Source organism: Oncorhynchus nerka, linkage group LG9a (assembly GCF_034236695.1).
Source record: "Oncorhynchus nerka isolate Pitt River linkage group LG9a, Oner_Uvic_2.0, whole genome shotgun sequence".
Taxonomy (NCBI): Eukaryota; Metazoa; Chordata; class Actinopteri; order Salmoniformes; family Salmonidae; genus Oncorhynchus; species Oncorhynchus nerka.
In genome coordinates, this window is record NC_088404.1 from 49,707,102 (window position 1) to 49,734,732 (window position 27,631).

The 27,631-nt window shown below is 42.7% G+C and overlaps 1 protein-coding gene across 1 annotated transcript in view; it reads right to left on the reverse strand.

The window, feature by feature from the left end:
- Positions 1-25,175, reverse strand: part of LOC115134470 (calcium-dependent secretion activator 2-like) — a 178,825-nt gene extending 153,650 nt beyond the window's left edge. The window contains exon 1 of the mRNA XM_065022669.1: positions 24,847-25,175. Within this exon, the coding sequence (XP_064878741.1) occupies positions 24,847-25,149 (303 nt within the window). The 5' untranslated portion in view covers positions 25,150-25,175. The remainder of the gene's footprint in view (positions 1-24,846) is intronic.
- Positions 25,176-27,631: the final 2,456 nt, after the last annotated feature.

Below are 27,631 nucleotides of genomic sequence, written 5' to 3' on the forward strand. Positions count from 1 at the left end.
AGGTCCAAGAGGATTCTAAACAGCTTCTACCCCCAAGCCATAAGACTCCTGAACATCTAGTCAAAAGGCTACCCAGACTATTCGCATTGCCGCCCGTCTCATGTTAATTGACCGTTAATTAACAAACACATTTGGCATCTCCTGGCTTTCTACAAGTCACTGATGCAGACCTTTGGGGAACATCCTAAGGTCTGCAGCCTACAACTTCACAATAAATCCATTATTTATTTTAGACAGGTCTAAAGAAACATGATATGAAGAAAATGTAGTCTATTTCAGAAGAACAGAATAGCATACTCTGAGTTGTCCTTATGTTAGGTGCTGATCTGGCTATGCCTTATGGCTGTGGGCTACACTAGTTCATTTAGCAGACAGGATTTGCTTAGAATTCCGTACCATTATTATTTTATAGTATGAAGAATACAATTGAACAAAGCTGAATAAAATAGAAAGGATATGATCTCCAAACGATTTGAGGGAGAGCGCACGTGGCTTTTGTGTTGAGCGGTTAACAAAGAAACAGGTACTCCTATATGCTTAATTTAGTGTTATTCATGTAACTTTAGTTGTTCAACAAAAGCTGGGCTTGTTATGCGGAGTGGAACAGGGAACCCAAGAGCAGACTCAGACGAGGAGACTGGGATGAAGTAACCAAGGTATTTATTGAAACACGGGGAATATGGCGTGCAGGTCAGGGGAAACTCGGGCGGGTTGCTGGAAACCAGGTGCGGAGGCTGAGGCTGGAGCGAGAGTGTTTAAGACAGGGTAAGCAGGTCCGGAGGGGAATCCAAGGGAATAGTAGAGTGGGGAATCGAGGACAGATGACGAGACGTGGAACTGGAGACAGGCACCAGTCAGAGCAGGCAGAATGAGCAAAGACTATGATCAAGCAGCGCGGAAGTGTCAGGGCTGAGTATTTGTTGAGGCCTTGATTATGGAACAGATTGCAGCTGGGTGGAGATCTGCTCTGACTCCAGCACACCTGTCTCCGCCCACACAATCACACACACAGAGGTAGAGAATACTGGGGGAGTGGCGGCAGATGTGTTTTGATTTTTAATACATTGTAAGGCTGCATGATGCGACTCTAATGATGATTTGAAAAAAGTCACTTGAGAAGTATGAGCTCTGCTATGTTTATATGCACAGGCTGTACACACTGCATTAGTCTCTCATTCACAATTGGACAAGCACTTGATAATGCCTCGAATTTCCCAGCTGCACCCCTTTGTGGGGCCGTAATACCACCTAAAAAAAGACATGCCTTTTGCGGTCATTGTGCCCGTGTGCTAAATATAACAATTATAATTCCCTTCTCCCGGAGTGCTGTGTGCTCCGAAGCACCTTTCACTCACATGGCTCTCCATCACGTGATCGGGTCTTTCTCACAGGCTACAAGTGATGACCGACACATCGGGGACGCAACTGCGCACGTCCTTATTGCGACTCTTTGGCTATCATTAATGTGATGACGATTGTTTTATCAAACGAATTAACTATGTTTAATTATTACGATGATTAAATTACTCATGTAACAATTAACTCATCAGTAATTTTGAGGCACCATGGAAAAAGTTTATTTAACCTGTTACCGTTTTCCTAATTAACTGTAAGATATAAATATATCTTACATTTCAGTCGTCAATCAGTTATGAATTAATTGTTTACCTTCTATCAGTTTCATTCTGAATGTCGCAAAATCCTTGGATATTTGCACGAACCCTATCATACATGATGAATCAGTGATGTACAAATTGGCTTAATTATTTATTTACTAACAAACTAACTAAATAATCACACAGAATGACATAAACACAAACAGAATAGCTTACACATTGAGTACCCCATAATGCAATGAAAAGTCCCGAGTGGACTAAACCGATATGACAGCTTGTTACACAAAATGAAAAGGGAGGGGCATGTAAGAAAGAGCGGGAGAAAAGAAAAAAGGACTTCACTATCGTACACACAGGTCATGGAAATGCTAATACTTTACACATGAATGGCCGCTCATTCGAAATTAACTGCAATGTACATATTTACGACTGTATGCCTTTGTCTCTGTTGAAATCTCCGGTCTGTCTGCTGGAGAGTCAGTCAACAGAATGTCTCTGGTTGTGTTCCCCAGAAGTCACAATGTCTTTCGTGGTTGTAGCTTATCCTCTGTTATAATGGAAACATTACCAATGGTCGTTTGATAGGGAAATGTTCTTTAGAATGGATCTTTCAGAGTACCATTGAGTCGTTCGATAGGGAAATGTTATTTTCCCATCTTCAGTCGAGTTTCCTAGACTATTTTACATATACAGCTGCAGACTGAGTGTAGTCTTTAGTTTTGTGGGCGTGGCCACTGACTTGGTTAACAGTTCATTTAGAAGGCTAACATCACATTACATCTTCTAACAAATTTAATAATACAAGTTCCCCCACATTTGGATGTGAATCTGATCACTGGGAAATACACACAGAGACACATTTATGCTGTTCTACTGTCCTTCATGAGATCCCAAAACACAACTGATCTGACATAATTGTTCTTCGAGTACCCACAGACCACTCCAACCACTTGGATTTACAGAAATATTGTTTCATTCCTCACTTTTGAATGATGGAGTTTTGGCAGGAAGAATGTCTTTGTAACAAATAGGTTTCTTTCCCCTCAATACTCCATGGCAGTGAAGAGAGTTTCTGCAAGGAATTTACGACCGTCATAAAATGGCCAACTTCACCCCTCTTCCCCTCTGCAGAAGAGAGAGGGCGCTGTAGAGCGGACACAGTGTAACCTGATCTTTCAGATCTGAACAGGAGAGTACCCTTAGGCTAAATATAATAATTATAATTCCCCTTCTCCCCGAGTGCTGCGTGCAGAGCACCTTTCACTCACATGGCTCTCCATCACGTGATCTGATCTTTCTCATAGGCTACAAGTGAAGACAGACACATCGAGGACGCAACTGCGCGTGTCCTTATCCAATTCTGAGGTGCATATTGAAGATATTGGAAAGAAGAGCTGTCCACATTTACTTTTTGTCAGCCAACAAGATGAGTAGGCCTAACAGCAAAAGCAGTGGCCTATGTAAATCTACTATCCCCTGTAGTACAAAAGTTGACCTATTCTATGCGAGAAATAAATATTGTAAACATAGTTTGGGACAGTTGTGGGATGCGATAGATCCCAAATTAATACAACCACTAGCATCAAAAAAACTTTTTTACACATTGAGGCTGACAGATCAGAATGTTTTGCTTAAAATGTTGCTAAAATATCAGGCTATTTCTTCACATTATAAAGCACAGCAAAGCGCACACGGCAGTAAGCTATAAACGCAAATGTTCCATTAGCGGGAAAACATTATCAAAAGTGACAGCAAATGTGATTATGCATGTGATGCTTTTATTATAAAAGGTGCATTTTTAAATGGTGAAAATTATCTTTCCCAAACTTTAAACTCAAGTGCTGCTTGAGTATGCCAGTTAGGCTCTAGACCCCTTGTAAAGGAGATTGTGTTTAATTTATAAAAGTTTTTAGCCACTATAGTTGTTATATAAACCTTAGCAAAACGTATAGGCCTATGGGCTAGCCTACATGAGGTGTACGACTAAGATTAGAAAAAATTACAAAAAAAGGCATTGCTTCTTACCTTACCCTAGGCATCATTCACATTTGGCAATATAAGATTCACAAGTGATAGGCTAATATTGTCACCCATCAGACTATTCTTGATTTAATCTTGTCTTTACAGATACTAAATAATGTATGTGTGAAATTTGTTTTGATTTAGCATGGACCATTATCCTGCACCTGTCTCGAAACAGTGGCAGGGGGAAAGAAAACATGTAAATCTATGCTTTTCCCGTGGTTCATTTTCATGCCAGCCAGGTAGGCTATGTTCCTGTTGTAAAGATAACCAATGTGCTTAATATTAGGAAAGTTGAGAAATAAATAAGTAGGTCTAGATTAGAGAAAGCTAATGGTATCCTCTTTTTAATAGAAGCCATCACTCTGTTTTCTCATGCAAATGCATAGCCTATAGAAATGTTGCGCAACATGAGCTCATGGGCTCTCTGTAAGGACAGAAGCTGGGAGAGGAGAAGCAATTACAGGGAGTGAACATTTAAGAAACAACAAACATAAAACAGAACACGGACAGCGTCTGGACAAGGGAAACAAAATGACAATATGCTGATGCGGGGATCAAACTGAGGAACAGACAGATATAGGAGAGGCAATCAGCAAAGTAATGGAGTCCAGCTGAGTCCAAAGATGCGCTAGTGCGCGAAACGATGGTGACAGGTGTGCTTAATGATAGGCAGCCTGGCGACCTCGAGTGCTAAAGATGGGGAGCGGGAGCAGGCATGACACTCTCATGAAGTGTTTGATTAGATTTTCGATTACATTTGCCTTGATATCAGAGTGATTAGAGGGACAATAGAGTGCTGAGTACCAGGCAGTTATTAATGACCATCAGCAGCGTCAGAGCTTGGAGAATCCTAATTACAGTGATTAAACAGTCACGTGGAATTTGACTGCCTTCATGACTCGTGACTGCCGGTGTGGCGGTAATATGTTCACCGTAACAGCCCTAGCCATGACTACGTGGAACTCTCTGCCAACAGCCAGGTAACTCAAGCTAGCAATAAAAACAGTTTTAAAAAACAGATCAAATAACACCTTACTGCACAAAGGGGACTGTGAAGAGACACAGCCCTTTTTATATATCTTGTATTGTAATTTGCACTGTACAATTTATTAGACCAATATATTGTGTGTATGCACTGATATGTAGGCTATGCATTTCAGTCCTTGATAATGTTCTGTACTATGTATTGTCATGTTTCATGTGGACCCCAGGAAAAGTAGCTGACATTTTTGCAGCGATAGAATGAGGATCTTAATAAATACCAACAAGCCTATTTCTTTAAAAAAAATATATATTTCTCATCTTTAACTTCAAAAGGTAAAATCTTACCTCAGATTGACACGCCAAAATCTGAGGACAGATTAGGAAGTACAGTATATTAGCTAGTATTAGCCATTGGCTGAGAATTGATTATAAATAATTACATGACCTGTATCCATGCCTGATATGTAATTAGACATATGAAGCAGAAAATCAACAGCTCTCATTGATAATGTATGGCTAATTGGTAAATAAGGCAGTTGTATTTTCATTCACTCCATGACATGTTATCGTCACAATAAGGTGTCACGAAAACTGAACACATCGTACTGTTTGCAACCAATGAAATGCAATTTGCCCATTCATCTGAATGAGATTCTCTAATTAGTAGCTTCAGATGTAAAACTCAGCCATACATAATGACATTAATTTACAAGTACTAATCTTGACACAAAACACCCAAAATATCCTAAAATTTCAACAGCCCCCCATAAAGAAGGCATACAAACGAAAAGGATATATGGTCTCTGTCTGTCATTAACCTCCAGCATGAAAAACGTATATATTGCTCATTCAATTACATGTTGCTTCTGGCATCGGTCAATTCCAACAAAACAAGAAACATCAGACAGAAAGGCTTACAGGGGTGGGGATGGCTGTGAATAACGGTTCACTAAATAACACAGGCAGAAGGACAGGCATTGGGGCACACACAGTTTAAATCCAACATGGTAACTGAGGCCCCTGGGTTTGAAATAAATAATTATGGAAAAAACACAGGTGTAATGTGATTACAGGTGTTCTAGTGCCAACACGTTCCCACTGTTTCTCTCTTTCTTTACAAATCCACCTAGGGCTGACTTAAGTGGTGTTGTATCCATTTTAAAACTAGGTTCAATTTGGAGGCTTATCTACCTCTTCACTGTCATCACCTCATTGTGTTATCTTATCAGCTTGGAGAGTTCCACTTTTCTCTTTGGTTTTTGTGTTTCCGTCAGCAGTCCTATCTGACAGAACCTAATTTACAGCCTTAAAATACCTATACCTTACTGTGATCTGCTTCAAAGGCACTGGAATTATGCACTGCACGCTAGGGATGTGACAAATGTAAAACATTTCTTAACATCAAAACACAATTCATGAACTCACAATTCAGATATGGTCCTGCGTATGACCACTAAGGGACAGTGCATTTCAATCTACTGCAGTCCTGGCTGCCTACCAGACAGCGCTCAATGATATTAATGCGGTTTTATGTTCTCTGCGATGTGCTTCTCCTCCATGTTCTCAGTTGTCATACATGGGACTTCATGTTCCACTTCTCGTCAATGTGATGGCTCGTTGCAGTGATTTATGAAAGCATGTTAATAGAAGTCCAAAAATCTGTTGTTAATGCCACATATGATGGTGTTTGACAGCTCACGATTCCAATTGCAGAACAATCATTGTACAATTTCTCCATAAGGACCGTCACAGCTTTTCTACATGGCATCTTGTAGTCTGGTTCTAAATAAGCCATTATAGGATTGAAGACATCCTCTACCATTAAAAATGGCTGAATATCAACTGCAATCATGTCTGTCATCAGCATTTTATTTTGTCACTCCCTCTGCTATCGCACTGCTGCCAGCAACGGGCTTGGTCACACGGTGCCTCGCTTTTAGCATTGCACCTGTACTGTCACTGTAGCTCAATTACACCACGCAAAGTTAGCATTTCATCACCTTCTCATTTAGCTTCTCAAAGTATCACTATACAGGACTTCACTAATGTCCCTTCCATGTCTCACTGCTGTTTTTCCAACGATGATGCATGTAGAACTTAATATCCGTGGAAAATAAATTGAATCTGAAATCCTGCAGCTGTGTACTTGGACTCATTCATGTAAATGTCAGAAGTTTGATTTCGAAAATGGATCTTATTGTAATTCTGGCTTCTCAAACTAACGCAAACATTTTGATAATTACTGAAACTTGTTTAATACAGTCTATTACAGATTCTGATGTGTCTAAATGGATACATTTACATTACATTTACATTTAAGTCATTTAGCAGACGCTCTTATCCAGAGCGACTTACAAATTGGTGCATTCACCTTATGACCTCCAGTGGAACAGTAGTGCATCTAAATCTTTTCAGGGGGAGGGGGGGTGAGAGGGATTACTTTATCCTATCCTAGGTATTCCTTAAAGAGGTGGGGTTTCAGGTGTCTCCGGAAGGTGGTGATTGACTCCGCTGTCCTGATACAATGTTTATAGATCTGACAGAGGTGGGGGTATTCATAAATAACAACTTAAAGTTGCTGTGAGTATTGCCACCTCTGTCCCCAAGCAATTGGTATGTCTTGTTCTAAATGTGGGAGTTTTACCACCCTCCCAATTGCTCTTAGCAAATTGTCTGACTTGCGGTCTAACAATGCTAAATTTGAATTATTATTATTGGGTGATCTTAACCTGGATGGGTGATGCCAGTATCAGATACACTGAAAGATATTTGTACTGAGCTAAATAGTACTCAACTGATAACTAAACCAACCAGGCCCAACTTAAAACATCCTGAAAAAACTACTCTTTTGGATATCATTCTGACAAAAAACCCTCAAAAGTATACAGTCAATGGAATCTTTGCTAATGAGCTCAGTGACCATTGTCCCATTGCCTGCATTAGAGATACTAAGCTACCTAAAGCATGTCCATAAACTATTACAAACAGAAATGAGCAACATTTCCTGTATGACCTGGGGTTGTATGATTGGGAGGGTATGTCCCCTATCTCTGATTTGGATCAGGTAGTCACGTCCTGACCTTAGTTCCTTTTTTATGTCTGTATTTTGGTTTGGTCAGGGCGTGAGTTGGGGTGGGCATTCTGTGTTTTTTCTATGTTTTCTATTTCTATGTGTTTGGCCTGGTATGGTTCCCAATCAGAGGCAGCTGTCAATCATTGTCTCTGATTGAGAACCATACTTAGGTAGCCTTTTCCCACCTGTGTTTTGTGGGTAATTATTTTCCCGTGTGTGTTTGTGTGCACCTCGGTTGCGTCACGTCTTTGCTGTTTACCTGTTTGTTTTTTGGTTATTTCGGTTTCACTTTCATTAAAAGATGTGGAACTACATGCACGCTGCGCCTTGGTTGATTTATGACAGGGAGTTTGAGGAAAGTGAGCGTGACACAGGCCCTTAAATGTTTTACCTCTCTGTTTAACTCTGTTTCAGATAAGCATGCCCCATATGAGAGATTAAGGCTATAGGACAGATCTAACTAGTGGTTCACGCATGAATTGTCTGAAAGATTTCATGAAAAACTTAGCTTGGGCTAAAGCTAGATTGACTGATTCTACTTCTGACTGGCAGTTCTTCAGACATTTGAGGAATATATGTCTTACTCTGGTTAGAAAAGCAAAGGCAACAAACTTCTTGAATTGTGTATCTGAAAGTGGTGGAAATCTAGCTAAATTCTGGAAAGTGGTCAAATCTTTGGTAAAAAAAAAACTCTACCCCTCAACGGTTATGACAGCCACATAACAGACAAAACACATTTGTGGTGCTTTTAATAACCATTTCTGACCAACCGGCTCGATTCCATGTAGCAACATTTGAAACGTTTTTTTTCCCCCTTTACATTGGATACACAGTACCAGTCAAAAATTGACACACTTACTCATTCCAGAGTTTTTCTTTATTTTTCCTATGTTCTACATTGTATGAAGTACATTGTATGAAATAACACATATGGATTCATGCAGCAACCAAACAAGTGTTAAAACAAATCAAAATATATTTTATTTGAGATTCTTCAAAGTAGTCACCTGTTGCCTTGACACTTTGCACACTCTTCACATCCTCTCAACCAGCTTCATGAGGAATGCATGAGGAGTTCCACATATGCTGAGCACTTGTTGGTTGCTTTTTTCCTTCATTCTGCGGTCCAACTCATCCCAAACCATCTCAATTGGGTTGAGGTCGGGTGAATGTGGAGGCCAGGTCATCTGATGCATCACACCATCACTCTCCTTGGTCAAATACCCCTTCCAAAGTCTGGAGGTGAGTTTTGGGTCATTGTCCTGTGGAAAAACAAATGATAGTCCCACTAAACGCAAACCAGATGGAATGGCGTAGCTCTGCTGCGTGCTGTTTAAGTCTGCCTTGAGTTCTAAATAAATCACTAACATTGTTACCAGAAAAGCACCCCCACACTGGTCCACCTTCTCCTCCATGCTTCACGGTGGAAACCACACATGTGGAGATCATCGGTTCACCTACTATGCGTCTCACAAAGAAACAGCGGTTAGAACCAAAAATCTCAAATTTGGACTCAGACAAAAGGACAGATATCCACCAGTCTAATGTCTATTGCTCGTGTCTCTTGGCCCAAGCAAGTCTCTTCTTCTTATTGGTGTCCTTTAGTAGTGATTTCTTTGCAACAATTCCACCAAGAAGGCCTGATTCACGCAGTCTCCTTTGAACAGTTGATGTTGAGATGTGTCTGTTACTTGAACTCTTATCAGGCATTTATTTGGGCTGCAATCTCAGGTACAGTTAACTCTAATGAACGTATCCTCTGCAGCAGAGGTAACTCTGGGTCTTCATTTCCTGTGGCGGTCCTCATGAGAGACAGTTTCATCATAGCGCTTGATGTTTTTGCGATTGCACTTGAAGAAGCTTTCAAAGTTCTTGAAAATATCCGGATTGACTGACCTTCATGTCTTAAAGTAATGATGGACCGTCCTTTCGTTTTGCTTATTTGAGCTGTTCTTGCCATAATATGGACTTGGTCTTTTACCAAATAGGGATATCTTCTGTATAGCAACCCTACCTTGTCACAACACAACTGATTGGCTAAAACGCATTAAGGAAAGAAATTCCACAAATGAACTTTTAACAAAGCACACCTGTTAATTTAAATGACTTCCAGGTGACTACCTCATGAAGCTGGTTGAGAGAATGCCAAGAGGGGGCAAAGCTGTCATCAAGGCAACGGGTGAATACTTTGAAGAATAACATATATTTTTGGTAACTACATGATTCCATATGTGTTATTTCATAGTTTTGATGTCTTCACTATTCTACAATGTGTCCAAACTTTTGACTGGTACTGTATATAAAAAGTGTAATATTGGGATGCAAACTCAAAATTGAATATATTTCAACTCTATATCTGACATGGTACAGGTGTCTTCTTTTTTTAAACCCATAACCATGTGTGTGAGGTGTATACTTTTGTTTTAAAGTAGATTTGTTTCAAACACTGGGACCCTTATTTAGCCCACTACAGTAAAAGGTTTAAATGTCCCGTTGATAGGATAGTCTCAAACGGAGCTTGTCCAGTTTGTTCTCCAGCGATTGCACATTCGCCAAAAGAACAGAGGGTAGGGGTGGCTTATTCAATCGTCGCCGTAGTCTCATCAATGTGCCTGCACGGCTACGTCTATAGTGACATATTTCCTCTTCCGAGTGTTGGGATTAGGGCCTGGTCCTGAGGTGAGCAGTATGTCCTGTGCCGAAGACTCACTGAAGTAAAAGTAGAAGTCCAGATCAAGGTGAATGATTGCTGTTCTGATGTCCTTTAGTTTTTTTTTCGGTCAGATAAAAAAAAAATAGTTATGATCAGCACAAAAAAACCTCCAGATAAACAGAAGAATTGGTCAGGAGCCTGTAAAACAATGCATCATAGCGTCATCTTAGACTCAGCACAGCTATTTCTGGATGCCTCTCTCTGGATCAATGCTCGGTATAGAGACCCATTGATTAGGCTCTTCCAGCTATTGATCTGGCAACCCTGCATTAATGTGTGGAAATGGAGCAAGAGAGGCGAGAGCTCTGATGTGTTTGGAATGGGCATATTCACACATTAATTCAGGAGTCATTCCGTTTATACGCAAGTCTGTTTTTGGAGTGTTTTGCACAAGCTGTATGAAGACTGAAATGCCTATAGTATCTCTGAGATATTGTACCTCTGATGTGTCTCAGTAATAACCTAAAGCCAGAGAGGGACCTCAATAAAGACAATGCCATAAGACTTAAGCCAAATATGTATTGAGGGATAGTGAAAAAGACAGTGGAGAGAAAGAAAGAAATGGAGGGTGAGAGACGGAGGGAGAAACAAAGTGTTGAGATTGCTCAGGTGGGCAGGTGGAGGACTGCAGTTGCTCTGAGTGGGTGGCAACCCCGGTGAAGTGATAGACAGCAGGCGGACATGTGTGTGTGTGTGTGTGAGAGAGCGAGAGAGCGAGTGAGCGGGAGGGAGTGTGTGAGCGAGAGAGGGAGTGGGTGAGAGAGTGTGTGAAAGCTTGACAATCCCCCCCCCCCCCCATCTCTAATGATCACATCCTTGTGTTTGGCCGTATTCACCACTGTCGTCTCTCGTTAGTGGTCGGAGGCGGGCGAGTAGGTGAGCTGTCTGGAAAGGCTAATAAATTATCACAGGCTGCAAAGTGCTGGCTCGCCGAGACAGCCGCCGCTAGTCAGTTCTCTTTCTCACAGCTTTGTGTTATTTTCATCCCTCATTCTCTCTTGCTTTCACTCTCTGCATATTTCTTTGTTTTTAGATAGCCCTCTTTTTTTTCTTCATCCTCTTATTCACTCACTATTTTTCCTGATTCCATTCTGCTTATAATTTTCTCTTGCTCTCTCCCCTCTTTCTCTCCATGTGCCTCTCAGGCACCATGAAGCTGCCCAGACATACATACAGCCTGTCAGCCAACGTAATCAAACCCAGAGTAATATCCAAAGCCTTCCTCCATCAAGGCCCTTGGCCAAACCCCCTCTTCCTCCAGTCCACCTTTTGAGTTCAGAAAATACCTTCAGAGACAGGATTGGCATCCCTGTCCGAATATGATTTAAAGACGGGACCTCAGGACCGTTCCCAGGATTGTTAATTTCCGTGGAGTCTCTGCCGAGTCCTTGACAGAATGGATCATAAGTTTAGATGTGTCGACGTCAGACCTGTATGATGGCTTTGATTAATAGCTTCATATGCCTTGTTGTCACATAAATGGTGCAAATTAGAAAGGCTGTGTAAGGAGACAAGTAATGGGAGCACTGCAAGAAGAATAAATAAAGCTGAGGTACTGTAGGTGTGTGTACAGATGTAGAATCTTAATTTGATCACATTTTTTTGCTGAGAATTTTCCTGCACCATAGGAATGCAGATGAGCTTCATGATTTACATACATTCACTGAAAATCTGCAATAAGACCAGGTTATATTAGCAGGATTTCACTTTTTTCCATATAGGCTATTTTGGCTAGTTAATAGCCTAACCACAGATCAAGTAACATTATGGACTAAACGATCAAATCCTGCTACTGCAGGATTATTTTGCTGCGAGAATACTGGTCAAATTAAGATCTAACAGCTGTATTTCTAAATGTTTTATTTAACTCTGATATATTCAGGGGAACACATTGAGACAAGGTCTAATTAACAATGGTGCCCGAGGACAACAATAAAACAAATTCAAAATTATTTAAAAAATATTAAAAAACTACAAATGACAGAATCAACAATACAGCTTCAAACACCATAATACAATTATTTACATTCAATCTAAACAGTTCTCGTTAAATCATTTACCTAGATTGGTATGTACGAGTGGAACCTTGAGAGTTAACCATTCCTGTGAATGGGTTTGGTGTCTCATATTTCTTCATTTTAACAGTAAAGTTAGGTAGGTCAGAAGCTTGTAAAGTAGAGCTTTGTAAACAAAAAAGGGAGTAATGAATTGATCTACAGGACTTTAATTAGAACCAGCCACCCTTTTGATACAGGATGGAGTGATGTGTATTAAAACTGTCACCTGTGATAAAGCGACGGGCGCTATGGTAGGCGGCATCCAAAGATGTTAGAGTAGTGGCTGCTGCATTCCGATAAATGGTGTCAAGAACTGGCAGGAAAGTTGACTATACAATCTGCTTCCTGCTGTTTATGGAGAGGCATGTTCTATTCTATACTTTGAATCTCAGCTTCTTAACTTAGCTCATCCGTATGTTTTTTTAAATGTCAAATTATTGTCAACCCAAAAGCCCAGATATTTATAGGTGTGAACCTGCTCGAAGAAAGAACCATCCAATGCATGTGTAAGTAAGCCTTCTGAAATATTTATACGAGAATTAGAAAACATTTAGTTTTTCCAACATTAAGTACAAATGTTTAGCCAACAAGGACTTCCTGCAAGGCGACAAAATCAGATTGCAGCTCCAACATAGCTCCAACAGTGTCATCTGCATACCGATGAGTTTTACAGGTTTTTGCAGAGAGACCAATATTATTTATATAAATAGTAAAGAGGACAGGTCCCAAAATCGACCCATGTGGGACACCTTCAGTAATATTGAGGTAGCTTGACTTGATACCGTCAGAAAGCGCACATTGTGCCTAAGTCAGACAAATAGTTCCCAAACCACTCGCAAGACGCCTGGTCGAGGCCCATTTCAGACAGCCTTTGAATGAGTAGATGATGGTGGACAGTATTAAAGGCCTTCGGGGCCTTAAAGGCCTTCGGGGCCTGCAGTAGAAGGCCTTCTACTGCAGTAGAAAGGGATCAAGAACCTTTTAAGTGCCTTTTTTGCAAGGCACGTAATACATAATTGACATAGAACGTGAATGCCTGGAAGTGCATCATTCTCTGCTATCTGTTTAGAGGTGAATAAAGGATTTTCTCTAGTGGAACTTGAGGTATTTTCAGAAACCATTCTTTCAAATAGATGGCCAGCTGAGGCAGAATGTGACTTGTTTCAGGAAACTAGGCATATGGCGCAAGTCACTACTTCACAGGAGGCATTTAAACGTAGACAACAAACTTAAATAACAAACCTGTATGCCATCTGTAAATACAAATAAAATTGTTAAATTACGAGCCTAGTTGGTTTAGCCACAGAAAAAGTCAGGAACCTTCCCACTAGCCATGATTGGCTGAGATAATGGATGGGTTAGACATACCGAGAGATGAGTTCGGTTTGGTCTGCCATGTAGCATGCGTCTGTCTATAACATGAGCTGCTTAGTATGTGTAGATAATCCTTTCTACTACAGATTTTTTGAAAGATATCATGAAAAACTGTAAAAGTGTTGGAACTGCTCTCCATTTTCTAGAGGACAATCGTGCTATGCTGACTCTCACTGACTCTGAAAATGAATCAGACGATGAGGAAATCCCTAATTCAGGTCAAATCATTTTCATTCAACCAGACATTGTAGTCTTCTTATGACAGTGATGGGGAAGAAATGGCTATCAACAGTGTTGATGTCACAGAAGAAGTTGACCCAGTCATGAAATCAGTGGAATGCCTGGTGGAAGCAGAGTATGATAGCTAAGGAGATGGAGAAAACTCAGGCATTTGATTGCATATATGCAAAGAGATTCGAAAAGAGAACTCAGAAGGCTGTTGGAAAAACCCCCCGTCTCCTGATTACATCATTCAAACTAAGGGCAACCGTGGCATCTGTGACATGAGTCTCGCTAGCTACATTTTCTGATATTATACGTTTCTAATTTTGTCAGAAAGTTGTTTTAATTGCAAGTTAAAAGAGTACTGTTAGCTAGCTAACATTAGCTCGCTGGCTTGCTAGCTCGCATTGAGTGTATGATCTGTGTAGTAATATTATTTGTATCTCAGCAAACCATTTACATTGCTAGTTGTAGACTAATTTTAGCTAGCTAGCTAACAATAACTTATTGACGCACCCATCCCGTTAGCGGGATCATTTATCAACACCCGCTGAATTGCAGCGCGCCAAATTCAAATTAAATTACTAAAAATATTTAATTTTCATGAAATCACAAGTGCAATATAGCAAAACACAGTTTAGCTTGTTGTTAATCCACCTGGCGTGTCAGATTTCAATACAGCTTTTCAGAGAAAGCATAACAAGTGTTTATGTAAGAACATCTCTCTCAGTAGACAAAATATTACAAACACTAGCAGCCAAGTAGATTGGTCACGAAAGTCAGAAAAGCAATAAATTAAATCGCTTACCTTTGATGATCTTCAGATGTTTGCACTCACGAGACTCCCACTTATACAATAAATGTTCCTTTTGTTCCATAAAGATTATTTTTATATCCAAAATACCTCCATTTGTTTGGCGCGTTATATTCAGAAATCCACAGGCTCGAGCGGTCACGACATCGCAGACGAAAATTCCAAATAGTATCCGTAATGTCCACAGAAACATGTCAAACGTTTTTTATAATCAATCCTCAGGTTGTTGTTAAAATATATAATAGATAATATATCAACCGGGACTGTAGCTTTTTAATAGGAGAGGGAGAGACAATGGCTGCCCCTCTCTGTTGCGCAAGCAAAACTCTGAACACCCAGCTATCCACTGACGCGATGTGATCTTTCTCGCTCATTTTTCAAAATAAAAGCCTGAAACTATGTCTAAAGACTGTTGACTGTTGACACCTTGAGGAAGCCATAGGAAAAGGAATCTGGTTGATATCCCTTTAAATGGAGGCAATGCATCCAATGGAACAGAGAGCTTTCAGGAAAAACAGCACTTCCTTGTTGGATTTTACTCAAGTTTTCGCCTGCAATATCAGTTCTGTTATACTCAGAGACAATATTTTGATGGTTTTGGAAACTTTAGTGTTTTCCATCCTAATCTGACATTTATATGCATATTCTAGTTTCTGGGCCTGAGAAATGGGCAGTTTCAAATGGGTATGTTTTTTAGCCAAAAACGAAAATTCTGCCCCCTACACTCAAGAAGTTAAACCTAGTTGGCTAGCTTTAGCTACCTGGAGATTAATGCACGGTGTCTAGCTATGACAATCAGTATAGGTTGGGATTATTGCCGTGTTCAAAACAACCGGGAACTCGGAAATCTATGATTTCCGATTTCAGTGCGTTCAAGACAACTGGGAACTCTGAAAAAAACTAGCGCCGACTGGGAAAAAATAGTTTTGTATGGTCATCCAAGTTGGGACACTATCTAGAGTCCCATCTTTCTCACCTGAAGATCACTGACATCATGATTTGATCTCATACAGTATTTTTCCCAGTTGCCTTCAAAGCACCATTAGGTTCATTGTTTAGCTATCTAGCAAGCTACATGTCTAAACAAAAGACTCCACTTCAATAAATGATTATCCAAATATTCCAAATATTTCTATATCACTGTTACGCAACAGCACATTTAATCCGCGCTGCCCTCAAACCAAGGCATGCAGCCTGTTTTTATTTATAGGCTGTTTTCAACTTGTCAATTTCAAATGATTTTCTAGCAAGTTTTTATTTTCCAAGAACAGTTTGAATTGAGGTGTGTTCCGCCTCCTTATTCATTCACATGAAAGGAGTCCTTTTAACTTTTGTGGACAATACATTTTTTTGGACATTTCTGACCCGGATAAAAGTCCCCAAGTACTTCTCAATTGTTGTGCAGTTCAAGTCTGCGGACATTTGCGCATCTCCCATCAGAACAGGATCTGCACACACATGTTCACATTTTCCATCTGTTGCCCGCATCGCAGTCATTGTAGGTTTCATTACTAATAATAACTTTGGAAATGTGTGCCTTTCTATCAAAGTAAGTGCCTTATTGTGTTATAATAGTTTTTGTATGTCATGTTATGCCATTTCTACTGTAGTTCACTGTATGTATGGAGCATAATATAGTTGTGTATATTCCTTATAACCGCGGACACGCGAGGTAACGTTACTCATTTCATAACCTTTATGGTGTTATATTCAATCGTGCTTACGTAGCTAGCGACATTCTTCAATTAGCTCTGTAAAACAATGCTCATTGCGTCAGATAAGTATTAGCTTGTGTTGCATTTTGAAGCTACCCTGGCCTTATGACTCCGAAGTGGCGCAACGGTCTAAGGCACAGCATCGCAGTGCTAGAGGTGTTACTATAGACACCCTGGTTCAAATCCAGGCTGCGTTTCTATTAAAGTAAGTGCCTTATTATGTTATAATAGTTTCTGTATGTGAAATGTACATCCAATTACAAAAAATACATTGTTCAGTAATCATCTCATCCATTAGTTGGCGGTGAACTATGTGGCTATTGAGTGCAGCAGTGTCGATCAGATGGAAAAATATCTTCTTATAACACTTGGTCGTTTTCTGAGTGTATTCCACAAAACTGCTCATCATGTCCGCCTTATCCAGTGCCCCCATTTTGAGGTTATAGTCAAGCGGTCCACCTTCCCTGTGGCCGACATGGTCGCTGTATAGACAGTGGAGAGGACATGGACGTCTCGTTTGTCATGCCACTTTACTGCGAGCTGTTGACCGTTCTCCTTGAACTCCACCTCCCCTCTCTGCATCCGAATGTCGGCATCCCCTTCCTGTTCGACCTGACTGTGCTGTTGAAGAGCAGACTGCTGTACCAATTGTCCACATACAAAGTGTGTCCCTCGCTGAGATGAGGAGCCAGTATGGTCATCACTATGGACCCGGACACCCCAAGCCCCTCAAAATGTTGGATGTCAGTGGTGGACCCTGTGTAAACTATAATGTCCTGGACAAATCCAGTCTTCATGTCGCACATGACAAAGACCTTGACCCCAAACCTGTGCCTTTTGGAGGGAATATATTGACGGAACGCCAGCCTACCGTTCCATAACATCAGGGACTCATCAATGCATAGGTCCTTGTATGGCACAAAGACGCGACCAAATGCTGATGTCAGGCTGGTAAGAACATTTCTTATTTTGTATAACAGGTCATTTAAGATGGCAGTAGAAGTGTTGACGAAAAGCAGGCATCGCAAAAGAACTAGAAAGCGGTCTTGGGAAAAGAGGTGGCAAATGAAGGAGTTGCAAACATAGGGTCTGTGCTCCAGTATTCTCTTAGGGAGTTTTTCTTTACTATCCCCATAAGAAGGACAGTCACCAGGAAGGTATACAAAGTATGCAAATTTCGTCGTCGTATTTCGTCGTCTCCTATCTGCCCAACGCGTTCACCGTCTACCGTAGCACTGTAGTAACTATCACACTCAACTGAACGACTTGATTAGTGTAGTGTTAGCTAGCTACATAGTTGTCTTTGCTGTCTTCGTATCCAAGATAATTGTGTAGTTTAGAGTGTGTAGTCTTAGAGCGATTATCTTAATTTACCGAGGTTAGCTAGCCAGCTATTTGTCGTCCTTAACGTAGGAGACACTCCTAGCTAGCCAATAGCTAGCCAACGTCTACTGAATAGAACTTTCGCATTCCGGTCGCATTCCGCTTCGCTCCACAGGTAGTATCATATTTTCATTTCATTTCATTACAGTCCCAACGGTGTGATTTGTTTGATCGTAGCTAGCTACATAGCTAGCTACATAGCCGTCTTTGTTTCAAAGATAATTGTGTAGTCTAGAGCGATTTTCTAGGTTAGCTAGCCAGCTATTGTCGTTCTCCTAACGCAACGTAACGTAACCAACACTGCTAGCTAGCCAGCTTGCCCCCGAAAATCAGCATTGTAGAAACTTCACACTCAACGGAACGACTTGATTAGGGTAGTGTCAACAACGCAGCTAGCCTACCTCAGCAGTACTGTATCATTTTAATCATTTTAGTCAATTAGATTCTTGCTACGTAAGCTTAACTTTCTGAACATTCGAGACGTGTAGTCCACTTGTCATTCCAATCTCCTCTGCATTAGCGTAGCCTCTTCTCTAGCCTGTCAAATATGTGTCTGTCTATCCCTGTTCTCTCCTCTCTGCACAGACCATACAAACGCTCCCACACCGCATGGCCGCGGCCACCCTAATCTGGTGGTCCCAGCGCGCACGACCCACGTGGAGTTCCAGGTCTCCGGTAGCCTCTGGAACTGCCGATCTGCGGCCAACAAGGCAGAGTTCATCTCAGCCTATGCCTCCCTCCAGTCCCTCGACTTCTTGGCTCTGACGGAAACATGGATCACCACAGACAACACCGCTACTCCTACTGCTCTCTCTTCGTCCGCCCACGTGCTCTCGCACACCCCGAGAGCTTCTGGTCAGCGGGGTGGTGGCACCGGGATCCTCATCTCTCCCAAGTGGTCATTCTCTCTTTCTCCCCTTACCCATCTGTCTATCGCCTCCTTTGAATTCCATGCTGTCACAGTTACCAGCCCTTTCAAGCTTAACATCCTTATCATTTATCGCCCTCCAGGTTCCCTCGGAGAGTTCATCAATGAGCTTGATGCCTTGATAAGCTCCTTTCCTGAGGACGGCTCACCTCTCACAGTTCTGGGCGACTTTAACCTCCCCACGTCTACCTTTGACTCATTCCTCTCTGCCTCCTTCTTTCCACTCCTCTCCTCTTTGGACCTCACCCTCTCACCTTCCCCCCCTACTCACAAGGCAGGCAATACGCTTGACCTCATCTTTACTAGATGCTGTTCTTCCACTAACCTCATTGCAACTCCCCTCCAAGTCTCCGACCACTACCTTGTATCCTTTTCCCTCTCGCTCTCATCCAACACTTCCCACACTGCCCCTACTCGGATGGTATCGCGCCGTCCCAACCTTCGCTCTCTCTCCCCCGCTACTCTCTCCTCTTCCATCCTATCATCTCTTCCCTCTGCTCAAACCTTCTCCAACCTATCTCCTGATTCTGCCTCCTCAACCCTCCTCTCCTCCCTTTCTGCATCCTTTGACTCTCTATGTCCCCTATCCTCCAGGCCGGCTCGGTCCTCCCCTCCCGCTCCGTGGCTCGACGACTCATTGCGAGCTCACAGAACAGGGCTCCGGGCAGCCGAGCGGAAATGGAGGAAAACTCGCCTCCCTGCGGACCTGGCATCCTTTCACTCCCTCCTCTCTACATTTTCCTCCTCTGTCTCTGCTGCTAAAGCCACTTTCTACCACGCTAAATTCCAAGCATCTGCCTCTAACCCTAGGAAGCTCTTTGCCACCTTCTCCTCCCTCTTGAATCCTCCTCCCCCTCCCCCCCCTCCTCCCTCTCTGCAGATGACTTTGTCAACCATTTTGAAAAGAAGGTCGACGACATCCGATCCTCGTTTGCTAAGTCAAACGACACCGCTGGTTCTGCTCACACTGCCCTACCCTGTGCTCTGACCTCTTTCTCCCCTCTCTCTCCAGATGACATCTCGCGTCTTGTGACGGCCGGCCGCCCAACAACCTGCCCGCTTGACCCTATCCCCTCCTCTCTTCTCCAGACCTTCTCCCGTACCTCACCTCGCTCATCAACTCATCCCTGACCGCTGGCTACGTCCCTCCCGTCTTCAAGAGAGCGAGAGTTGCACCCCTTCTGAAAAAACCTACACTCGATCCCTCCGATGTCAACAACTACAGACCAGTATCCCTTCTTTCTTTTCTCTCCAAAACTCTTGAACGTGCCGTCCTTGGCCAGCTCTCCCGCTATCTCTCTCAGAATGACCTTCTTGATCCAAATCAGTCAGGTTTCAAGACTAGTCATTCAACTGAGACTGCTCTTCTCTGTATCACGGAGGCGCTCCGCACTGCTAAAGCTAACTCTCTCTCCTCTGCTCTCATCCTTCTAGACCTATCGGCTGCCTTCGATACTGTGAACCATCAGATCCTCCTCTCCACCCTCTCCGAGTTGGGCATCTCCGGCGCGGCCCACGCTTGGATTGCGTCCTACCTGACAGGTCGCTCCTACCAGGTGGCGTGGCGAGAATCCGTCTCCTCACCACGTGCTCTCACCACTGGTGTCCCCCAGGGCTCTGTTCTAGGCCCTCTCCTATTCTCATATCAGTGTGACATATCAGTGTGGATGACGGATCATCACCTCAAGCTGAACCTCGGCAAGACGGAGCTGCTCTTCCTCCCGGGGAAGGACTGCCCGTTCCATGATCTCGCCATCACGGTTGACAACTCCATTGTGTCCTCGTCCCAGAGCGCTAAGAACCTTGGCGTGATCCTGGACAACACCCTGTCGTTCTCAAATAACATCAAGGCGGTGGCCCGTTCCTGTAGGTTCATGCTCTACAACATCCGCAGAGTACGACCCTGCCTCACACAGGAAGCGGCGCAGGTCCTAATCCAGGCACTTGTCATCTCCCGTCTGGATTACTGCAACTCGCTGTTGGCTGGGCTCCCTGCCTGTGCCATTAAACCCCTACAACTCATCCAGAACGCCGCAGCCCGTCTGGTGTTCAACCTTCCCAAGTTCTCTCACGTCACCCCGCTCCTCCGCTCTCTCCACTGGCTTCCAGTTGAAGCTCGCATCCGCTACAAGACCATGGTGCTTGCCTACGGAGCTGTGAGGGGAACGGCACCTCAGTACCTCCAGGCTCTGATCAGGCCCTACACCCAAACAAGGGCACTGCGTTCATCCACCTCTGGCCTGCTCGCCTCCCTACCACTGAGGAAGTACAGTTCCCGCTCAGCCCAGTCAAAACTGTTCGCTGCTCTGGCCCCCCAATGGTGGAACAAACTCCCTCACGACGCCAGGACAGCGGAGTCAATCACCACCTTCCCGGAGACACCTGAAACCCCACCTCTTTAAGGAATACCTAGGATAGGATAAAGTAATCCTTCTCACCCCCCCTTAAAAGACCTAGATGCACTATTGTAAAGTGGCTGTACCACTGGATGTCATAAGGTGAAAGCACCAATTTGTAAGTCGCTCTGGATAAGAGTGTCTGCTAAATGACTTAAATGTAAATGTAAATGTACATTTCACTAATTGTAGTTGTCACCCATTTAGCAAGTTTCCCCCTCACTCCTGGCTCTCTCTTCTCCTGTAGCTTCAAGGCAAAGCGATTGGTCTCCTCTACTATGTCTCCCACCAACTCCTCTGTCAGAAACAGCTTGAAGCACTCTGCCTCAGATGGAAATGGCAAGGGGCGTTGCACTCCAGACTGGGACTCATCAAAGCAAACAGCAGGGCCAGGAGGGGTGAAATGGCTGGTGGCCTTCCAGCTACCACAGAACTCCTGTACTTCATCCACTGTCGGTCTGCCTCCATCACCACCAGCATTTTCAAAGGGACCTGGGAGTCCAACTCTGGTTGGAACTTTATTGAAGCTATATGTTAAAAACATCCTAATGATTGATTCTATACTTAGTTTGAAATGTTTCTTCAACCGGTAATATCACTTTTTGAAGTTTTTGTCGTATAATAACGCTGACCAGAATTAGCGTTTGGATGTGTATACCAAACGCGCTAACAAAAGAAGGTATTTGGACATAAATAACGGACATTTTCGAACAAAACAAACATTTATTGTGGACCTAGGATTCCTGGAGGAGTGCTTTCTGATGTAGATCATCAAAGGTAAGGGAATATTTATCATATAATTTCTTGTTTATGTTGACGCCATCTTTGCGGCTGTGGTGTTTTTACTTCTGAGCGCAGTCTCAGATTATTGCATGGGTTTCTTTTTCCGTAAAGTAAAAAAAAAAATCTCACACAGCGGTTGCATTAAGGAGAGGTATATCTATAATTCCATGTGTATAACTTATTATTATCATCTACATTTATGATGAGTATTTCTGTGGAATGATGTGGCTATGCAAAATCACTGGATGTTTTTGGAACTAGTGAATGTAACGCGCCAATGTAAACTCAGATTTTCTGATATAAATATGAACTTTATCAAAGAAAACATGCATGTATTGTGTAACATGAAGTCCTATGAGTGTCATCTAATGAAGATTATCAAATGTTAGTGATTAATTTTATCTCTATTTGTGCTTTTTCTCATTCTTTGGCTGGTAAAATTGGCTGTGTATTTTAGTGAGTTGTTGGTGACCTAACACAATCGTTTGTGGTGCTTTCCCCATATATCCTATTTGAAATCGGATTAACAACAAGACTACCTTGAAAACGATATAAAATACATGTATGTTTGAGGAATTTTAATTATGAGATTTCTGTTCTTTTGAATATGGCGCCCTGTACTTTCACTGGATGTTGTTAAATCGCTCCCGGTAACGGGATCTCAGCCTTAAGAATTTATAACAAAATGAGGTGAGTAAGGGTTCACTCATTTTTTGAGAACTTCCGGAAGTGAATGGTGGGATGTGAATGATGGTAGACGACACACCCCCTTCAACATGCATACTATAAACAGACCAAACTCATCTCGTCTTCTCTTATTATCTTTAGTTTCTGTGAGAGAAAAAAAAGCATGGCGGAGCGCAGAAACTACCCAACGTCGGATTACTTTTGATTTCTAGATAGTGTTTTACTCAATTATTTCGATCAATGGTGAGCTCACCCATGATGTGATTAATTATAATAGTAATTGCTATTAGCTAATTCATATTGTAGTTTGTCAGCCGAGAGGTATAAAAATGACCAATTATGTTATGTCAATCTTTCCTCAGTTAGCGCTAAGACAAATGTAGCCTACATTTTTTCGATTTGGATGATTGTGTTATGCTGTGGATACTTCTGTTAATGTCTGAACATTGCATCCAAAGATACTGCTCACATTCTGGACATAACTTTGTAAGGACTGCGTTTATGGCCAACTCAAATGCTGATTGTTGCGTCATTCGAAACTGGCCGTTCTAAATAAGCATTCTAAATCACATCGGTTTGATCGTACGCTACAGGGACCACTGTAGAATGATCACACCCCTGTGTTGGTAAGTGTGAAAAGGTTAAAGGAGCAGGACACTAAATCAGACACTAAATCACACACGCTGACCCTCAACACAGGGGTCACTCAGGGGGGGGGGGTGCTTAGTCCCCTCCTGTACTCTCTGTTCACACATGACTGCGTGGCCGCATACACGACTCCAACACCATCATCAAGTTTGCCGATGACACAATGGTGGTGCCAGGACAACAACCTCTCCCTCAACGTGGGAGGACAAAGGAGCTTATCATGGACAACAGGAAACAAAGGGCCGAACACGCCCCCCCATCACATTGACGGGGCTGTAGTGGAGCGGGCCGAGAGCTTCAAGTTCCTAGGTGTCCACATCACTAAGGAACTATCATGGTCCAAACACACCAACACAGTTGTGAAGAGGGCACAACAACGCCTCTTCCCTCTCAGGAGGCTGAAAAGATTTGGTATGGTAACTGCTCAGCATCCATCCGCAATGCGCTACAGAGGGTAGTGCGTATGGCCAAGTACATCACTGGGGCCGAACTCCCTGCCATCCAGGACCTCTATACCAGGCAGTGTCAGAAGGAGGACCTAAAAATAGTCAAAGACTCCAACCACCCAAGTCATAGACTGTTCTCTCTACTACGGCACAGCAAACGGTACCGGAGTGCTACGTCTGGGACCAAAAGGCTCCTGAACAACTTCTTCCCCTAAACAATAAGATTGCTAAATACACTAAACAAAAAATATAAACACAACATGTGTCGGTCCCATGTTTCATGAGCTTAAATAAAAGATCCCAGAAATGTTCCATGAGCACAAAAAGCTTTTTTCTCTCAGATTTTGCGCACACATCTGTTTTCATCCCAAGGTCTAGTGTCTGCAGGTCTCATTATTTGAAATCATTCAAAGTATTACACATGGGAACACTGTCAGCCTTTAAAGCCATTAGGACTGACATTTAAATGCCTAAATCTAATTTACAGGAGGAACTGTATAACACATTTTAATGCACATTTCACTGCAGAGTGACACTGGTAGTAACATGTATTATTTAGCAGGTTCTTCACAGCACATTATGGATGATAATAAAAAAATAAAAAATATATAGTAACATTCAAAACTTTGGACAGCAATGGCATGTATTTAAATATACCCTTAGATGAATAAGCCCAACCCGTTTACAGTTTACAAATTACTGTAACCACTGATCACACCAACATATGCCAACTAGTTACAGCCATCTCTTACTACTAATTGGTGGCCATGGAAGACCCCCTGGTAAAAGGTAAAGAGGTAGGAAAGGACATTTGACTACAACATCCTCAATAGTATATTACTTGGGCATTGGGCGCATTACATTGTATCCTTGCATGAATCATTGTGTGGTTACCTAGGCAACACCTCCAACAATCTAGAAATAGATAATACAAATTTAGGGGGGGGGGTGTGGGTGTTCGTGCATGTGGTCCATCGCTCACCTGACAGGCGTTGTACAGCAGCTGGTGCTCAAACTTCTTGATGCCCAGAATCTGCTGGAACATCTCGTACAGTTGCTCCTTGCTGAGGATCATCTCGGACACGGCACTGAGGTGCATCCTCTGGGGCTGGCGCCGCAGGTCCTCATCCCCCCTGTAGATGGTGTCATACTTGGCGATCCAGGAGCTCAGCACTGTCTCTTTGCTCAGGCCGTCGATTTTGGGCAAGCTGCGCACCCGCCGCTCAATGTTCTTTTTGAAGACGTCACGGAAGTCGCAGGCCGAGCAGCCGCCGCTCTGCACCATCCTGGACAACCGCTCGCTCTTCAGGAAGCCCTGTGCAAGTGGAAACCAGGGATCATAAGGACCCGGAAGAAAATACAACTAATGTAGTGCTGCTAAGTTAATGTAGCTAATTAATGCAGTTGGTTACCATCATTGCACTTTGTTATAGCTCCTGATAAACTTACCAATGACTCATGACCCCAGAGTCTAATCTCGCCGTTGCATCTCTGGGAAACAGTTATTTTTTGCATCTCATCATATGTACAGTAGATACAACCATGAAAATGATAAAGTTGATATAACATACCGAAAAACACAATATGGAACCCACGTAAATGAAGAAATTAAACAATAAAACGATATAGGTTGATTCAGCTCGTGGTAATCTCCTTACATGGGATCCAGTTGTATTAAACATGCAGGAGTTATGCCCAGCTCAGGGCAGGCAGCCGCTATTAACCTCTATAATTACACAGAATGGATGTTTCTTCCTCAGGGCTTAACTGCAAACTCACTTAGATTCTTTCTGCTGGTAGTCATGATGTCTGGGAGAGGAGGATGATGGTACATGAAGTCCAGGTTTTTAGCCTCACTCAAGAGTCTCATCTGGATTTATCATTTCCTATTAGGGGAGGCTAATCTTTTATTTGGCCCCTCAGTATAACGGGTTAGCTAGCTTGCCTAATACTCCTCAGGGAGAGAGAAGATAATTGGGTTCGGTTTACACCTGGGTACAGGGTCAAGATCTGTGAGGGGGTTGTACTGGCCTCTCTGCCTCAAAGAATCCCCAGACTCTTCACACGGTGTATGAGTGATATGCACATCCCAAACTTTCATAGGCTAGCAAGGACCACTATGAAAGAACGCCTGCACATGGCATGGATGTTCACGTGACGTGAAGGCTTTCGGATGGACAGATAAAAGAAGGCACGATCTGAGAATGTTGAAAGCGACATGATATTATTGGACCATCTAAAGGACAGGGGGCATTGGATTCCAGCAAAACAGGCATTAGCTACTTCTGTCAAGAAGAATGCTTACTGGAGCTGAAGTGCTCAAAGGGAGTAGGGATCTAAATATTTATGGTAGACAGTAGTTTAGAGAGGCTGGAGAAAGACATCGACTGACTAACTGGCTGACTAGGAGACAGACAGACAAACAGTGGAGCCCCGTATTGACAACGCGCGTCACTGATTCTGTTTGATCCCGTTTTGGAGGGACGATGCAAAGGCGTCTTGGGGTACAGAGAGCTACTAGTGCATGAACAGCAGATGGAGAAGAATCGTGGCTCCTCGTGGGGAGTAATGGTGCGGAACAAAAGCATTTTTCGTCAGAGAGTCTCTGGGAGGGAGGAAACCACAAACCAACAAAACAAATGTGTTTGTGTCGAGAGCAAAGCCATTTCCTGAGCCAGACTGAGATTTCAGCACATCGGGGGGTAACACGGCTGCTGACTTGCTGCCAACTCTCTAGGCCAAGTTTCTCTGAACTGCAGTTAGAAAGAGAGATCCAGGCTTTATGAAGATAAATGGAAATTGGCCAGAGTTAACTAGATAAAGATGTGGTGACAGATGTAGCTGCCACTGGCATGTACTGCTAACGGGGCAAGAACAGCCAAGACATGTTCCTTTGAACTGCAGTAAGGAGAAAGAAATAACAGCCCACCACATAAATAGTAATGGCAAATTGCAAAGCAGGAAAAACTAGAGTTTGCTAGACAAAGATGGAGGAGGTAGGCTAACAGCCTCCTGCTCTGCTATCAAAAACTGATTGGCCTGAGTTCAATCTTATTTTGTTAGCCAGGTGCGATGCAGCGCTAGGCAACACTGGTGCAGTGAGGTGAATTTAGCAAATTGTTCAGTGAGTCAAAGAAAGCATGTAGGGGGAACTTATGTCAACTTATGTCATGCCTCAATTGCAGGGGTGTCAAACTCAATTTCTGGAAGGCTGGGTATCTTAAGCCTTGTTCATATTGCCAGTTTGAAGTGACTCATCCCCTGTTCGAAGTCTAAATACCCAAAAACCTAATGGAGTCGGATATTTCAAGCCACAGTGGAAACTACCTTCGTAGGTGGTTTGAAGTCAAACACAAATCTGATTCCTGGCCAGACGGCTTGTGTCTGATCGGTAAATATTACTTGCGGATTTACTTGCACTCAAGTAGTTAAGACTGTTATTTGGCATATTTTGTTGCTTGCTAGCTACTCTGTTGACAGTTTGACAACAACATGTGGTAGCTAACTAGCTTATTAAACAAATTAGTGAATGTGCTAGAAAGCTAAACAGCTACCTACCTAGCTAGCTAGTTGACTGCTGTGTCTAGCTAGCTAGTTGACTGCTGTGGCTGGTCAAAATAACTCATTATGAAAGTTGGATAAGCTTATCCTTTGAGGCTTTAAAAAGTGTTCTAACACTATGATTTTGAACATTCAAAGCAACTGGCAAACATCTGTGGCCGGCATTGTTGTCACCTTAGCTTGCTACATAACTTCTGAGTGATAGG